We start from the raw sequence: 14688 nt of genomic DNA, 5'->3' as shown, positions 1-14688 counted from the left end.
TGATGGTGGACATAATGTGTTGTGCTAGACATAATGTGTTGATGGTGGACATAATGTGTTGATAGTGGACATAATGTGTTGATGGTGGACATAATGTGTTGATGGTGGACATAATGTGTTGATGGTAGACATAATGTGTTTATGGTAGACATAATGTGTTGTGCTAGACATAATGTGTTGATGGTGGACATAATGTGTTGATAGTGGACATAATGTGTTGATAGTGGACATAATGTGTTGATGGTAGACATAATGTGTTGATGGTGGACATAATGTGTTGATGGTGGACATAATGTGTTGATGGTAGACATAATGTGTTGATGGTGGACATAATGTGTTGATGGTGGACATAATGTGTTGATAGTGGACATAATGTGTTGATGGTGGACATAATGTGTTGATGGTGGACATAATGTGTTGTGTTAGACATAATGTGTTGTGTTAGACATAATGTGTTTATGGTAGACATAATGTGTTGTGCTAGACATAATGTGTTGATGGTGGACATAATGTGTTGATAGTGGACATAATGTGTTGATGGTAGACATAATGTGTTGATGGTAGACATAATGTGTTGATGGTGGACATAATGTGTTGATGGTATACATAATGTGTTGATGGTGGACATAATGTGTTGATGGTAGACATAATGTGTTTATGGTAGACATAATGTGTTGATGGTGGACATAATGTGTTGATAGTGGACATAATGTGTTGATGGTAGACATAATGTGTTGATGGTGGACATAATGTGTTGATAGTGGACATAATGTGTTGATGGTGGACATAATGTGTTGATGGTAGACATAATGTGTTTATGGTAGACATAATGTGTTGATGGTAGACATAATGTGTTGATGGTGGACATAATGTGTTGATGGTAGACATAATGTGTTGATGGTGGACATAATGTGTTGATGGTGGACATAATGTGTTGTGCTAGACATAATGTGTTGATCGTGGACATAATGTGTTTATGGTAGACATAATGTGTTGTGCTAGACATAATGTGTTGATGGTGGACATAATGTGTTGATAGTGGACATAATGTGTTGATGGTGGACATAATGTGTTGATGGTGGACATAATGTGTTGTGCTAGACATAATGTGTTGATGGTAGACATAATGTGTTGTGCTAGACATAATGTGTTGATGATAGACATAATGTGTTGATGGTAGACATAATGTGTTGATGGTGGACATAATGTGTTGATGGTGTACATAATGTGTTGATGGTGGACATAATGTGTTGATTTTGGACATAATGTGTTGTGCTAGACATAATGTGTTGATGATAGACATAATGTGTTGATGGTAGACATAATGTGTTGATGGTGGACATAATGTGTTGTGTTAGACATAATGTGTTGTGTTAGACATAATGTGTTTATGGTAGACATAATGTGTTGATGGTGGACATAATGTGTTGATGGTAGACATAATGTGTTGATGGTGGACATAATGTGTTGATGGTGGACATAATGTGTTGATGGTGGACATAATGTGTTGTGCTAGACATAATGTGTTGATGATAGATATAATGTGTTGATGGTAGACATAATGTGTTGATGGTGGACATAATGTGTTGATGGTAGACATAATATGTTGATAGTAGACATAATGTGTTGATGGTAGACATAATGTGTTGTGCTAGACATAATGTGTTGATGATAGATATAATGTGTTGATGGTAGACATAATGTGTTGATGGTGGACATAATGTGTTGATGGTGGACATAATGTGTTGATGGTGGACATAATGTGTTGATGGTGGACATAATGTGTTGATGGTGGACATAATGTGTTGTGCTAGACATAATGTGTTGATGATAGACATAATGTGTTGATGGTAGACATAATGTGTTGATGGTGGACATAATGTGTTGTGTTAGACATAATGTGTTGTGTTAGACATAATGTGTTTATGGTAGACATAATGTGTTGTGCTAGACATAATGTGTTGATGGTGGACATAATGTGTTGATGGTAGACATAATGTGTTGATGGTGGACATAATGTGTTGATGGTGGACATAATGTGTTGATGGTGGACATAATGTGTTGATGGTAGACATAATGTGTTGATGGTGGACATAATGTGTTGATGGTAGACATAATGTGTTGATAGTGGACATAATGTGTTGATGGTGGACATAATGTGTTGATGGTAGACATAATGTGTTGATAGTGGACATAATGTGTTGATGGTGGACATAATGTGTTTATGGTAGACATAATGTGTTGATGGTGGACATAATGTGTTGATGGTGGACATAATGTGTTGATGGTAGACATAATGTGTTGATGGTAGACATAATGTGTTGATGGTAGACATAATGTGTTGATGGTAGACATAATGTGTTGATGGTAGACATAATGTGTTTATGGTAGACATAATGTGTTGTGTTAGACATAATGTGTTGTGTTAGACATAATGTGTTTATGGTAGACATAATGTGTTGTGCTAGACATAATGTGTTGATGGTGGACATAATGTGTTGATGGTAGACATAATGTGTTGATGGTGGACATAATGTGTTGATGGTGGACATAATGTGTTGATGGTGGACATAATGTGTTGATGGTAGACATAATGTGTTGATGGTGGACATAATGTGTTGATGGTAGACATAATGTGTTGATAGTGGACATAATGTGTTGATGGTGGACATAATGTGTTGATGGTAGACATAATGTGTTGATAGTGGACATAATGTGTTGATGGTGGACATAATGTGTTTATGGTAGACATAATGTGTTGATGGTGGACATAATGTGTTGATGGTGGACATAATGTGTTGATGGTAGACATAATGTGTTGATGGTAGACATAATGTGTTGATGGTAGACATAATGTGTTGATGGTAGACATAATGTGTTGATGGTAGACATAATGTGTTTATGGTAGACATAATGTGTTGATGGTGGACATAATGTGTTGATGGTGGACATAATGTGTTGTGCTAGACATAATGTGTTGATGGTGGACATAATGTGTTGATAGTGGACATAATGTGTTGATGGTGGACATAATGTGTTGATGGTGGACATAATGTGTTGATGGTAGACATAATGTGTTGATGGTGGACATAATGTGTTGTGCTAGACATAATGTGTTGATGGTGGACATAATGTGTTGATAGTGGACATAATGTGTTGATGGTGGACATAATGTGTTGATGGTGGACATAATGTGTTGATGGTAGACATAATGTGTTTATGGTAGACATAATGTGTTGTGCTAGACATAATGTGTTGATGGTGGACATAATGTGTTGATAGTGGACATAATGTGTTGATAGTGGACATAATGTGTTGATGGTAGACATAATGTGTTGATGGTAGACATAATGTGTTGATGGTGGACATAATGTGTTGATGGTGGACATAATGTGTTGATGGTGGACATAATGTGTTGATGGTGGACATAATGTGTTGATGGTGGACATAATGTGTTGATGGTGGACATAATGTGTTGATGGTGGACATAATGTGTTGATGGTAGACATAATGTGTTGATAGTGGACATAATGTGTTGATGGTGGACATAATGTGTTGATGGTAGACATAATGTGTTGATGGTGGACATAATGTGTTGATAGTGGACATAATGTGTTGATGGTGGACATAATGTGTTGATAGTGGACATAATGTGTTGATAGTGGACATAATGTGTTGATGGTAGACATAATGTGTTGATGGTGGACATAATGTGTTGATGGTGGACATAATGTGTTGATGGTAGACATAATGTGTTGATGGTGGACATAATGTGTTGATGGTGGACATAATGTGTTGATAGTGGACATAATGTGTTGATGGTGGACATAATGTGTTGATGGTGGACATAATGTGTTGTGTTAGACATAATGTGTTGTGTTAGACATAATGTGTTTATGGTAGACATAATGTGTTGTGCTAGACATAATGTGTTGATGGTGGACATAATGTGTTGATAGTGGACATAATGTGTTGATGGTAGACATAATGTGTTGATGGTAGACATAATGTGTTGATGGTGGACATAATGTGTTGATGGTATACATAATGTGTTGATGGTGGACATAATGTGTTGATGGTAGACATAATGTGTTTATGGTAGACATAATGTGTTGATGGTGGACATAATGTGTTGATAGTGGACATAATGTGTTGATGGTAGACATAATGTGTTGATGGTGGACATAATGTGTTGATAGTGGACATAATGTGTTGATGGTGGACATAATGTGTTGATGGTAGACATAATGTGTTTATGGTAGACATAATGTGTTGATGGTAGACATAATGTGTTGATGGTGGACATAATGTGTTGATGGTAGACATAATGTGTTGATGGTGGACATAATGTGTTGATGGTGGACATAATGTGTTGATGGTGGACATAATGTGTTGATGGTAGACATAATGTGTTGATGGTAGACATAATGTGTTGATGGTAGACATAATGTGTTGATGGTGGACATAATGTGTTGATGGTGGACATAATGTGTTGATGGTGGACATAATGTGTTGATGGTGGACATAATGTGTTGATGGTGGACATAATGTGTTGATAGTGGACATAATGTGTTGATGGTGGACATAATGTGTTGATGGTGGACATAATGTGTTGATGGTGGACATAATGTGTTGATAGTGGACATAATGTGTTGATAGTGGACATAATGTGTTGATGGTGGACATAATGTGTTGATGGTGGACATAATGTGTTGATAGTGGACATAATGTGTTGATGGTAGACATAATGTGTTGATGGTGGACATAATGTGTTGATGGTGGACATAATGTGTTGATAGTGGACATAATGTGTTGATGGTGGACATAATGTGTTGATGGTGGACATAATGTGTTGATAGTGGACATAATGTGTTGATGGTGGACATAATGTGTTGATGTGTGTATGTGTGTCTCTCTCAGGAGCGGATAATAGAGAGACTGAAGGAGCAGAGAGCGAGGGAGGACAATGAGAGGATTGGCGAGGTGGAGTCCTATAAGAAGGAGAACAAGGACCTCAAGGATAAAGTCAACACCCTCCATATGGAATTAACAGAGAAGGAGGTCAGTGTTTGTGTGTGTGTGCGTGTGGGTGTGCGTGTGTATTTGTTTGTGTGAATATACAGTACATGTGTATTGCATGAACAATTGGCAGTGAACAGTGAGCAAAATAACTGTACCCTTTCAAATACATGGAACGCTGCTCCCTCTGGTAGCGTGACCCAGTTAGGACTGTTCAGTGTTTTTACTGTGCTGTGCCACCTGGTCTGGACTGGTCCTAACTGTCAGTGCTGTCCCTGTCTGTCCCCCTGAAGTCCTGTCTCATTGACCTGAAGGAGCATGCCTCCTCCCTGGCCTCCTCCAGCCTGAAGAAAGAATCCAAGCTCAAGTCTCTGGAGATGGCCATTGAGCAGAAGAAAGAGGAGTGTAGCAAGTTGGAGACACAGTTACAGAAGGTAGGTGTCCTAGCACTGCACAACTTAAAAGTGTAAATGAAAGTGGGGAATGCATGTCTGGGACTCAAAAATACAGCATACTCCCAGAGGCCTTTGCGGTTTCATTCTGATGTCTATTATGTAAACTAGCAATGACCACCTGAACAACTCATTTGGGACGGCCTCAATGATTTAGTCTGTCAGTTAAAATCACTGTTAGAATCCCTGTTAAAGGGATGGCAAGGATTTATAGTAACACTGTATGGTACAGAGCTTACTTACAGTGTTTGGTAACAGTGAGAAACCTACAGTGCATTGTGCACAGTTCAGCAAGTATTAGGTTAAATGGTTCAAGGAAACAAGTGGAAGAGATCCCTTTTATACCATGATAATGTCTTCTACTAATCTGCTTACCTTCAATTGCATTTTTACAATTCAGTCTAAACCTGCAGTATGTAGACAGTGTTATGGCTGATGAAGACTTTTACTTTCCCCTGCATCAAGTCCAGCTGGCATGGATAGTCACATTAAAAGGGAAGTTCAGTATTGCGTGTTTGCCCCTATCACTTCCGTTGCTTTTTAGCTAGACATTTACATTTAAGTCATTTAGCAGACGCTCTTATCCAGAGCGACTTACAAATTGGTGCGTTCACCTTAAGACATCCAGTGGAACAGCCACTTTACAATAGTGCATCTAAATCTTTTAAGGGGGGTGAGAAGGATTACTTTATCCTATCCTAGGTATTCCTGAAAGAGGTGGGGTTTCAGGTGTCTCCGGAAGGTGGTGATTGACTCCGCTGTCCTGGCGTCGTGAGGGAGTTTGTTCCACCATTGGGGGGCCAGAGCAGCGAACAGTTTTGACTGGGCTGCGCGGGAACTGTACTTCCTCAGTGGTAGGGAGGCGAGCAGGCCAGAGGTGGATGAACGCAGTGCCCTTGTTTGGGTGTAGGGCCTGATCAGAGCCTGGAGGTACTGAGGTGCCGTTCCCCTCACAGCTCCGTAGGCAAGCACCATGGTCTTGTAGCGGATGCGAGCTTCAACTGGAAGCCAGTGGAGAGAGCGGAGGAGCGGGGTGACGTGAGAGAACTTGGGAAGGTTGAACACCAGACGGGCTGCGGCGTTCTGGATGAGTTGTAGGGGTTTAATGGCACAGGCAGGGAGCCCAGCCAACAGCGAGTTGCAGTAATCCAGACGGGAGATGACAAGTGCCTGGATTAGGACCTGCGCCGCTTCCTGTGTGAGGCAGGGTCGTACTCTGCGGATGTTGTAGAGCATGAACCTACAGGAACGGGCCACCGCCTTGATGTTAGTTGAGAACGACAGGGTGTTGTCCAGGATCACGCCAAGGTTCTTAGCGCTCTGGGAGGAGGACACAATGGAGTTGTCAACCGTGATGGCGAGATCATGGAACGGGCAGTCCTTCCCCGGGAGGAAGAGCAGCTCCGTCTTGCCGAGGTTCAGCTTGAGGTGGTGATCCGTCATCCACACTGATATGTCTGCCAGACATGCAGAGATGCGATTCGCCACCTGGTCATCAGAAGGGGGAAAGGAGAAGATTAATTGTGTGTTGTCTGCATAGCAATGATAGGAGAGACCATGTGAGGTTATGACAGAGCCAAGTGACTTGGTGTATAGCGAGAATAGGAGAGGGCCTAGAACAGAGCCCTGGGGGACGCCAGTGGTGAGAGCGCGTGGTGAGGAGACAGATTCTCGCCACGCCACCTGGTAGGAGCGACCTGTCAGGTAGGACGCAATCCAAGCTAGCTGTGGCTAAAATTAGCTGAAGTTTGTAGTGGCTGTTTAAAGAAAACCAAACCATGTATTACAGATTATCCTGGCCCGTAGACTACTTTCAGTACGAGGAACCATCTTACATTAGGTTGGAAAATACTGAATTTTCCTTTAAACCACTGTCACAAGAATTTTCAATCCAAAAGATCATAACAATCACTATAACTTTGACCAATCCCCCCTAGGTTGTAAAGCTAGGGTTAATAAGAATTAGGCAAAGTCCCAGATTTCTGCAAAAGGTTGGTTCTTTATTCAGAGAATGTTCTGAAGTCAAAAATGCAAAAACAGTAATTTTATTACTCCTGCACTATGACTCTTAACACATTTTATACAATTATATGCTTTCAGGGTGGAATCCTTTAGTCATTACTTTAAACATATAACTGATCTTATCAATCAACCCTTTAACTAAATATTACACACTGATATTTCAACCTTTATTGGAATTATAAATGTCACACAAAAGCAAACAAAACCAATACATGTATTTACATCATATACTCATCAACGACTGTTCTAGGCCTATATCCAATAATAACTCTTCTTTTTATGATTTTCATTATAATCTTCATTAAATAAACAGTCTGTCTAAACATTGAAGATCGTCTCATCCAGCATGGGCTCCTCATGGTTGAAGGAATCAGTGGCATCTACTAGGCTTGGAGGCATGTAGTTGTCACCTCATCACTTGTTGCGTCATCGATCTCGCTAGAGTCCTGGTAATTAAACCTCTCACACTAGGAATCAAACAGCAACCACACAACACCAACACACTCATACAGGTGAAAGCAGCTGATAACACAGTAATTATTTAAAAAAATCAATTTTCCAAACATACTGTTGAACCACCCAGTCAGTGAGGTATCCACCCCAGAGTTCTCCGATAACTTATTTGACTCCTATTCTGTAAGTCACTCATCCTTGATGGTCAGTGTATTATATAGTTTATGTTTTACTTCTTATCAATGATAACGGCATCATATAATTAGTACAGGAAGGTGGTGGATCTGAATGTATCAGAAAGATGACCAAGACTATGATGCAGCTCAGAGTCCCTAATATTCCCAAAAACCGCCAACCCTCTCCTGCCCTTAGTCAGTCCGCTAGGTACCACCCCATACTCACACTTCTAAGAGCACACACAGCAATTAAAGGGCGGAATAGGGGATCTTCGTTAAAATATATAATCAATAATATATCAACCGCAACTATCCTTTTCAGTAGGAGAGGGAAAGGCAATGGCTGCCCAAACTCTGTTACGCCAAGCAAAACGCTGTTGGCACAAGGCCATACAATGACACGATGTTATCTTTCTCGCTCATTTTTCAAAATAAAAGCCTGAAACTATGTTTAAAGACTGTCGACACCTTTAGGAAGAAATAGGAAAAGGAATCTGGTTGATATCCCTTTAAATAGTGCAAAGGCAAGCTATGGAATATGGAGTTTTCACAATTTCACATAGTTTTACAATATTTTGACAGTTTTGGAAACTTTAGAGTGTTTTCTTTCCTAATCTGTCAATTATATACATATTCTAGTTTCTGGGCCTGAGAAATAGGCCGTTTCAAATGGGTAAATTTTTTAGCCAAAAACGAAAATCCTGCCCCCTTCACTCAAGAAGTTAATAGCTTTTAGTTTATTGAGAATGTATTGAAAATACAGTAGATGGTTTTTTGATCAATTATTGAATTGGAATTTAAATTTACATCCTGAATTGACTGCCTTTGATTGAACTTGAATCAAACCCTGGTGGATAATTTTAGAGCATTCTCTACTATTAGCATGTCTAATATATACAACCTCATCAGTCCCTGCCAACACACATCCTTTATTCAATGCTGCTGCTGCTACTATTAGCACATCCATATACAACGCTGTAGGAACATTGTGAAAACGTCCAATCCCCCATAAATTCTCTGTTTGTTATAACCCTCTTATCAACGCAATCAAATCATTTGGTTTTGACCAATCACCTATAGTGATTGAATGTAAAACCCGGATCAGAGTTTTCTGCATTTACTAACGGGATACTATTGGACCAGTTATGTCTGGTCGTCACTAGTTACCACAATCGCAAAGTAATAAACCCTGCCTATTTCTACCGTTTCGCTTCTTAATATATTTTAAACCGAGCCCTAACCTCAACCCTAACCTTAAACCCAATGCTAACCTTAAGCCTAACCCTAACCTTAAATACATTTTTGTTTTCATACATTTTTACAATATGTGAGCGACCGGCTTGATTCGGTATTATGTAACAAAATGTTTAATTATGTTTTTTTACATTGAATAAAAGCAGAGACACAGAGCTACAAAATAGTATATCATACAATGCATTTGAGGAACAATGGGAAAGTAATTCTGCTTCGAATGAACTTGTAGCATCACTTTTGAGAAAATGGCCTTTGAATGTTTTGGTATCTACTGGAGAGCTCTTCTTTGTCTTCACTCATTCAGCATCATTCACACCCTCTTAAGCTTGAGCTCTACCAATTTCTTTAAGGCTTCATCTGAGCGTTCTGTCCTAAAAACAGCAGTCACGCACCCAAGCTAACTGGCTAACAGTTGTCGCAGTGAAATTCTATTAAAATTGACACTTGCATAGTGGAGTCTTTTGTTAAGACATGTAGCTAGCTAAACAATGAACCATAATCACAATTCATGATATTAGTACCCCTAAGGCATCTGTAGGTAGCTAACCAGGTTCAATGTTAGCTAAAGGTAGGCTATAACAAGCAAAGCAAATGGCTCTGCGATACGAATAATAAGATCATGCACGTAATGTTAGCTAGCGAGCTAGCCAACTAATGTTAGCTAGCAAGCCAGCTAACGTTAGCTAGCTAGATAACAGTACACTTTAACTTCTTGCGACTAGCAAACCCGTATCCGGGAGCGTAATCATAGCCTCAAACGCATTAGCATAACGCAACTTTTCAAAACTCTGTCCTCCAGAAAGTGGAGAGCAACACTTATGCAGTTCTACTAAGCAATATATATATATATTTTTAAAGCCACGTTAGACAGGATTACCTACACATACTAACCAGCCGCTAACTAGCTAGCCATTTCACATCTGTTACACCGGCTTTTCTGTGGCTAAACCAACTAGGCTCGTAATTTAACAATTTTATTGGTATTTACAGATGGCATACATGTTTGTTATTAAGGCACATGAAAGTTCACATGTTCTAGAAGGCATTTTAAAGATGACATTTAAATGTCTCTCGTGTGAGGTAGTGACCCGGAACATACGCCTTGTTTCCTGAAACGGGTGACATACAGACAATTTTGACTTTGTTGCTGTGGTAACTAGTGGAAATCGTTATGTCTGGATAACGTTCAGATAATGTTCCTACAACACCGTAGAACCCCTGAGATGGGGAGCATCTCATCAGATCTCCTCTTTGTGTCTTTCTGTCCCATAACCACCCATTCTGTATACTCCTCACTCCTCACTCCTCATCCCCCTACTCCTTCTTCGGTTCCTGTCCAGTGGTCCTAGCTGTCTCAACCATAGAAATCCAATTACAAAATCAAGTCAATGTTCCGTGATGGATGAAACGGCTTCCAAATTGGGTGTAATTTTATTTCTATGGTCTCAACATACTGTTCAACATGTACATTAAACAAGTTCTCTATATTGACACTCCTTTAACATGTAACATGTAGGCTAACATGTAACATAATTTTTCTTAGCCTGGTCCCAGAACTGTTCGTGCTGTCTTGCCAACTCCTTTGGTCATTGTCTGTTTGGGATGAACAGATCTGGTACCAGGCTAGTCTGTTCTCCCCGGATCCTGCTGTTTCTACTCTCCTCTGGCTAACGGAGCTACATGCTAATGCTATCTTCCCCGATCTCCCCCCTCCCCCTCCCTCCTCGTCTCCCCCTTCACCACCTTCCTTTGCAATGTAGCAAGCAGAGCAGCTGTTCACTCAGATGAACAACCCTGTAAGTCCTTTGCTCCATCTGGAGCTCTCTGTGGTGGCACATATTGAAAGCATGAGGACACCCACCAAAAGCTACTCTAAAACCCTGGAACATGCTAGCTAGCTAGTGAGTAATCGTGTCATGGCCACATGGTCTCAGTCCCACTGTCCCTGGTATCTCTTTCAGATAATGTAGATGCATGTTGATCTTTACACTGTATAAGTATGATTTAGCTCTCCAACTGCACGCACATCAGCCTCTGTTCTGAGTGAACAGAGTGTGAAGTGAGCATTTAGCTTAGCATTTAGCTTAGCGTTTATCTTAACAGCTTTAATCTGTATGACCACACAGTTGCGGTTCTATTTATTTACATCTTGATAGCCTAACCTACTGTCGTTGCTCAACCATTGGTCTCTGTTAGAAAGAATTGTACAAAGACCTGTACAATGGTGATATAATGTGTTTTTTACTGTGGTCGAATGTTTCTTACAAAGCTTCATAGCAAAAAAAGCTTAGTTAACTGAAAGTTACGGATAGTTTCTTTTTCTATAGTGTTCTCACAACCGGCATCATGACTGATAGTAAGATACCAAGATATCAGTCAGCTCTGTACCATTATTTTAACAAACTCAGAATTAATAATCAACACATTTTTTATCTAACTGTAGGCCTTGCATACCTGTATAGGGCCTATAGAGCTGTGTCCCAAACAGCAGCCTACTCCCTACATAGTGTGCTACTTTTGAGCAGGGCCCACAGGCAAGTCCTAGAGGTACACGCCACACACTTCTGAGACCTTTAGATTCCCCCCAAACTGTTGGTGCTCACTTTACTCCTCATGCTTGAAATATGTCACTGGTTGTCACTGCTGGATTGACCTAAATCTGTTCATGTGGAAAGCATTGCAAAGATTGTCTTCCCAGCTGTGTTGGTTTGCATGCTATGATTTGTCCTCCTTATTATCGCATGCTTTGTTTGCTCGTCACTGTTTGGCCCCCTTCACTGTCTCCATGTTAATAAGTGGTCAATAGAACAGAGGCCTAATATTAACCTTCTAACACTGGTAATGGTTGACGTGGCTCACTGTGGGGGTCTATATTTATCTAGTCATGCTCTGTGTTGTGTTGCTCTGTTGTGTTGGTCTGTTGTATTGGTCTGTTGTGTTGCTCTGTTGGGTCTATTGTGTTGCTTTGTTGTGTTGCTCTGTTGGGTCTGTTGTGTTGCTCTGTTGTGTTGGTCTGTTGTGTTGGTCTGTTGTGCTGGGTCTGTTGTGTTGGTCTGTTGTGTTAGGTCCGTTGTGTTGGGACTGTTGTGTTGCTCTGTGACTGTCAGCGTTGTCGATGTGATGTCTCAGATGTGTTGTGTAATTCTGTGTGTTTGAAAGATGACTCAAGCTGTTCAGTTTTTACTGACTGGTGGTCAAAAGCCTTTCCTCTTTCAGTGACTTAGACACACTAGAGGTGATCAGGTGTGATTATCCAGAGATACATGAGAGCAGAAATGAGTGATTCTACCAAGTGATTATAACAGGAAGGACAGGGCTCAGAGTAGGAGTGCTGATCTAGGATCAGTTTAATATTTTAGATCATAATGAATATGATTATATGGACAGATAAGGACCTGATCCCAGATCAGCACTCCTACTGGGAGATGCTTTGTGGTTACAGGCCCTGGTCCTGTCCTTCCTATACACACATGGCCTGTTTCCCCAACCTAGATTAATCCTGCTTCTAGACTAAAGGGAATTTATGCTAAATGTTGACTCTCCATTGAAAGTGCTCTTTTGACCAGGACTAGGCTTAATCTGTGTCTGGGAAACTGGCCCACAGTAAACTTTGGCTCCTAAAAAGTTATTGTCCTGAGGTCAGCAAGTCTGTAAGAAGCTACTCAGGAAAACTAACGATACTAAATGACAGATGTACAAATCTCAACTGTTCTATATTGCTTGTTTTTCAAGTTAGCATTAGCATATTGTAATAGGCACAAGCAGCCTTTAGTTCCAATCGCTATGGTACACTAGTCTCACAGAACTGAGCTAAATAACAGCCTCAGTCAGAGCTAATGAGCCATAGCAGTACTGATTTCCCCTGTTCACTATGCTTTATTTATACATTACAGAGAGAGGGAAAGAGGGAGAGAGGAGAGTGAGAAGTTCATAAAAGACACTAACTGTTGAGCTTGTCTGTTCTGGGTTCTCTCCCCTTTCTCCTATTTGTGAGAGTTTGTGCGTGTGTGCATGTCTGTGCGTGTGTTCCATTCGTGTGTGTGTGTGTTTTTTTTTTTTTTTTTCTTTTTCTCTCCATGACCATGCAGAAGGCCCATGAGGTCCAGCAGCAGCAGGTGGGAGTGGGCTCCAGGGGGAACCCAGAGTATGTGGAGCGGGAGCAGCGAGTCAAGGTCCTAGAGAAGGAGGTTTCCTACTATAAGGAGGAGTCTGGCAAGGCCCAGGCCGAGGTGGATAGGCTACTAGCCATCCTCCGAGAGGTGGAGACTGAGAAGAACGACAGGGATAAGAAGATCGCCGAGCTGGAAAGGTAACTGGGCTATACTACCCTTAGCTTTACATTTCTATGGTACTCAGCGGAAGTGCTTTATATTTACAGATATATCAAGTATATACAGTGCCTTCGGAAAGTATTCAGACCCCTTGACTTTTTCCACATTTTGTTATTCTAAACTTGATTACATCTTCTTTTTTTTCACTCACCAATCTACACACAATACCCCATAATGACAAAGCAAAAACAGGGTTTTTATAAATGTTTGCTCATTTATAAAAAAATAAAAAAATAAAAATCACATTTACTTAAGTATTCAGACCCCTTACTCAGTACTTTGTTGAAGCATCTTTGGCAGCTATTACAGCCTGGAGTTTTTTGGAGTATGATGCTACAAGCTTGGCACACCTGTATTTGGAGAGTTTCTCCCATTCTTCTCTGCAGATCCTCTCAAGCTCTGTCAGGTTGATGGGGATTGTTGCTGAACAGCTATTTTCAGGTCTCTCCAGTGATGTTAGATTGTGTTCAAGTCCGGGCTCAGGCTGGGCTACTCAACGACATTCAGAGACTTGTCCCGAAGCCACTCCTGAGTTGTCTTGGTTGTGTGCTTAGGATTGTTGTCCTGTTGGAAGGTGAACCTTCGTCGCCGTCTAAGGTCCTGAATGCTCTAGAGCAGGTTTTTATCAAGGATCTCTCTGTACTTTTCTCCATTCATCTTTTACTCGATCCGGACTAGTCTCCCAGTCCCAGCTGCTGAAAAACATCCCCACAGCATGATGCTGTCACCACCATGCTTCACCGTAGGGATGGTGCCAGGTTTCCTCCAGATGTGACGCTTGGCATTCAGGCTACAGAGTTCTATCTTGGCATGGTTTGAGAGTCTTTAGGTTCCTTTTGGCAAACTCCAAGAGGCGGTCATGTGTCTTATGACCTTCTGGAAGGTTATCCCATCACTACAGAGGAAATCTAGAGCTCTGTCAGAGTGACCATCAGGTTCTTGGTCACCTCCCTGACCAAGGCCCATCTCCCCTGATTGTTT

At 40.8% G+C, this 14688-nt stretch overlaps 1 protein-coding gene across 1 annotated transcript in view; it reads left to right on the top strand.

Moving 5' to 3' along the window:
* Nucleotides 1–14688, top strand: part of LOC115131720 (ERC protein 2-like) — a 161631-nt gene that overhangs the window by 122289 nt on the left and 24654 nt on the right. Inside the window, 4 exon segments of the mRNA XM_065003147.1 lie at nt 4921–5061; nt 5313–5453; nt 11137–11172; nt 13465–13685. Coding sequence (XP_064859219.1) covers nt 4921–5061; nt 5313–5453; nt 11137–11172; nt 13465–13685 — 539 coding nt within the window.

Source organism: Oncorhynchus nerka, linkage group LG2 (assembly GCF_034236695.1).
Source record: "Oncorhynchus nerka isolate Pitt River linkage group LG2, Oner_Uvic_2.0, whole genome shotgun sequence".
Taxonomy (NCBI): Eukaryota; Metazoa; Chordata; class Actinopteri; order Salmoniformes; family Salmonidae; genus Oncorhynchus; species Oncorhynchus nerka.
This window is presented reverse-complemented; position numbering and strand designations above follow the sequence as displayed.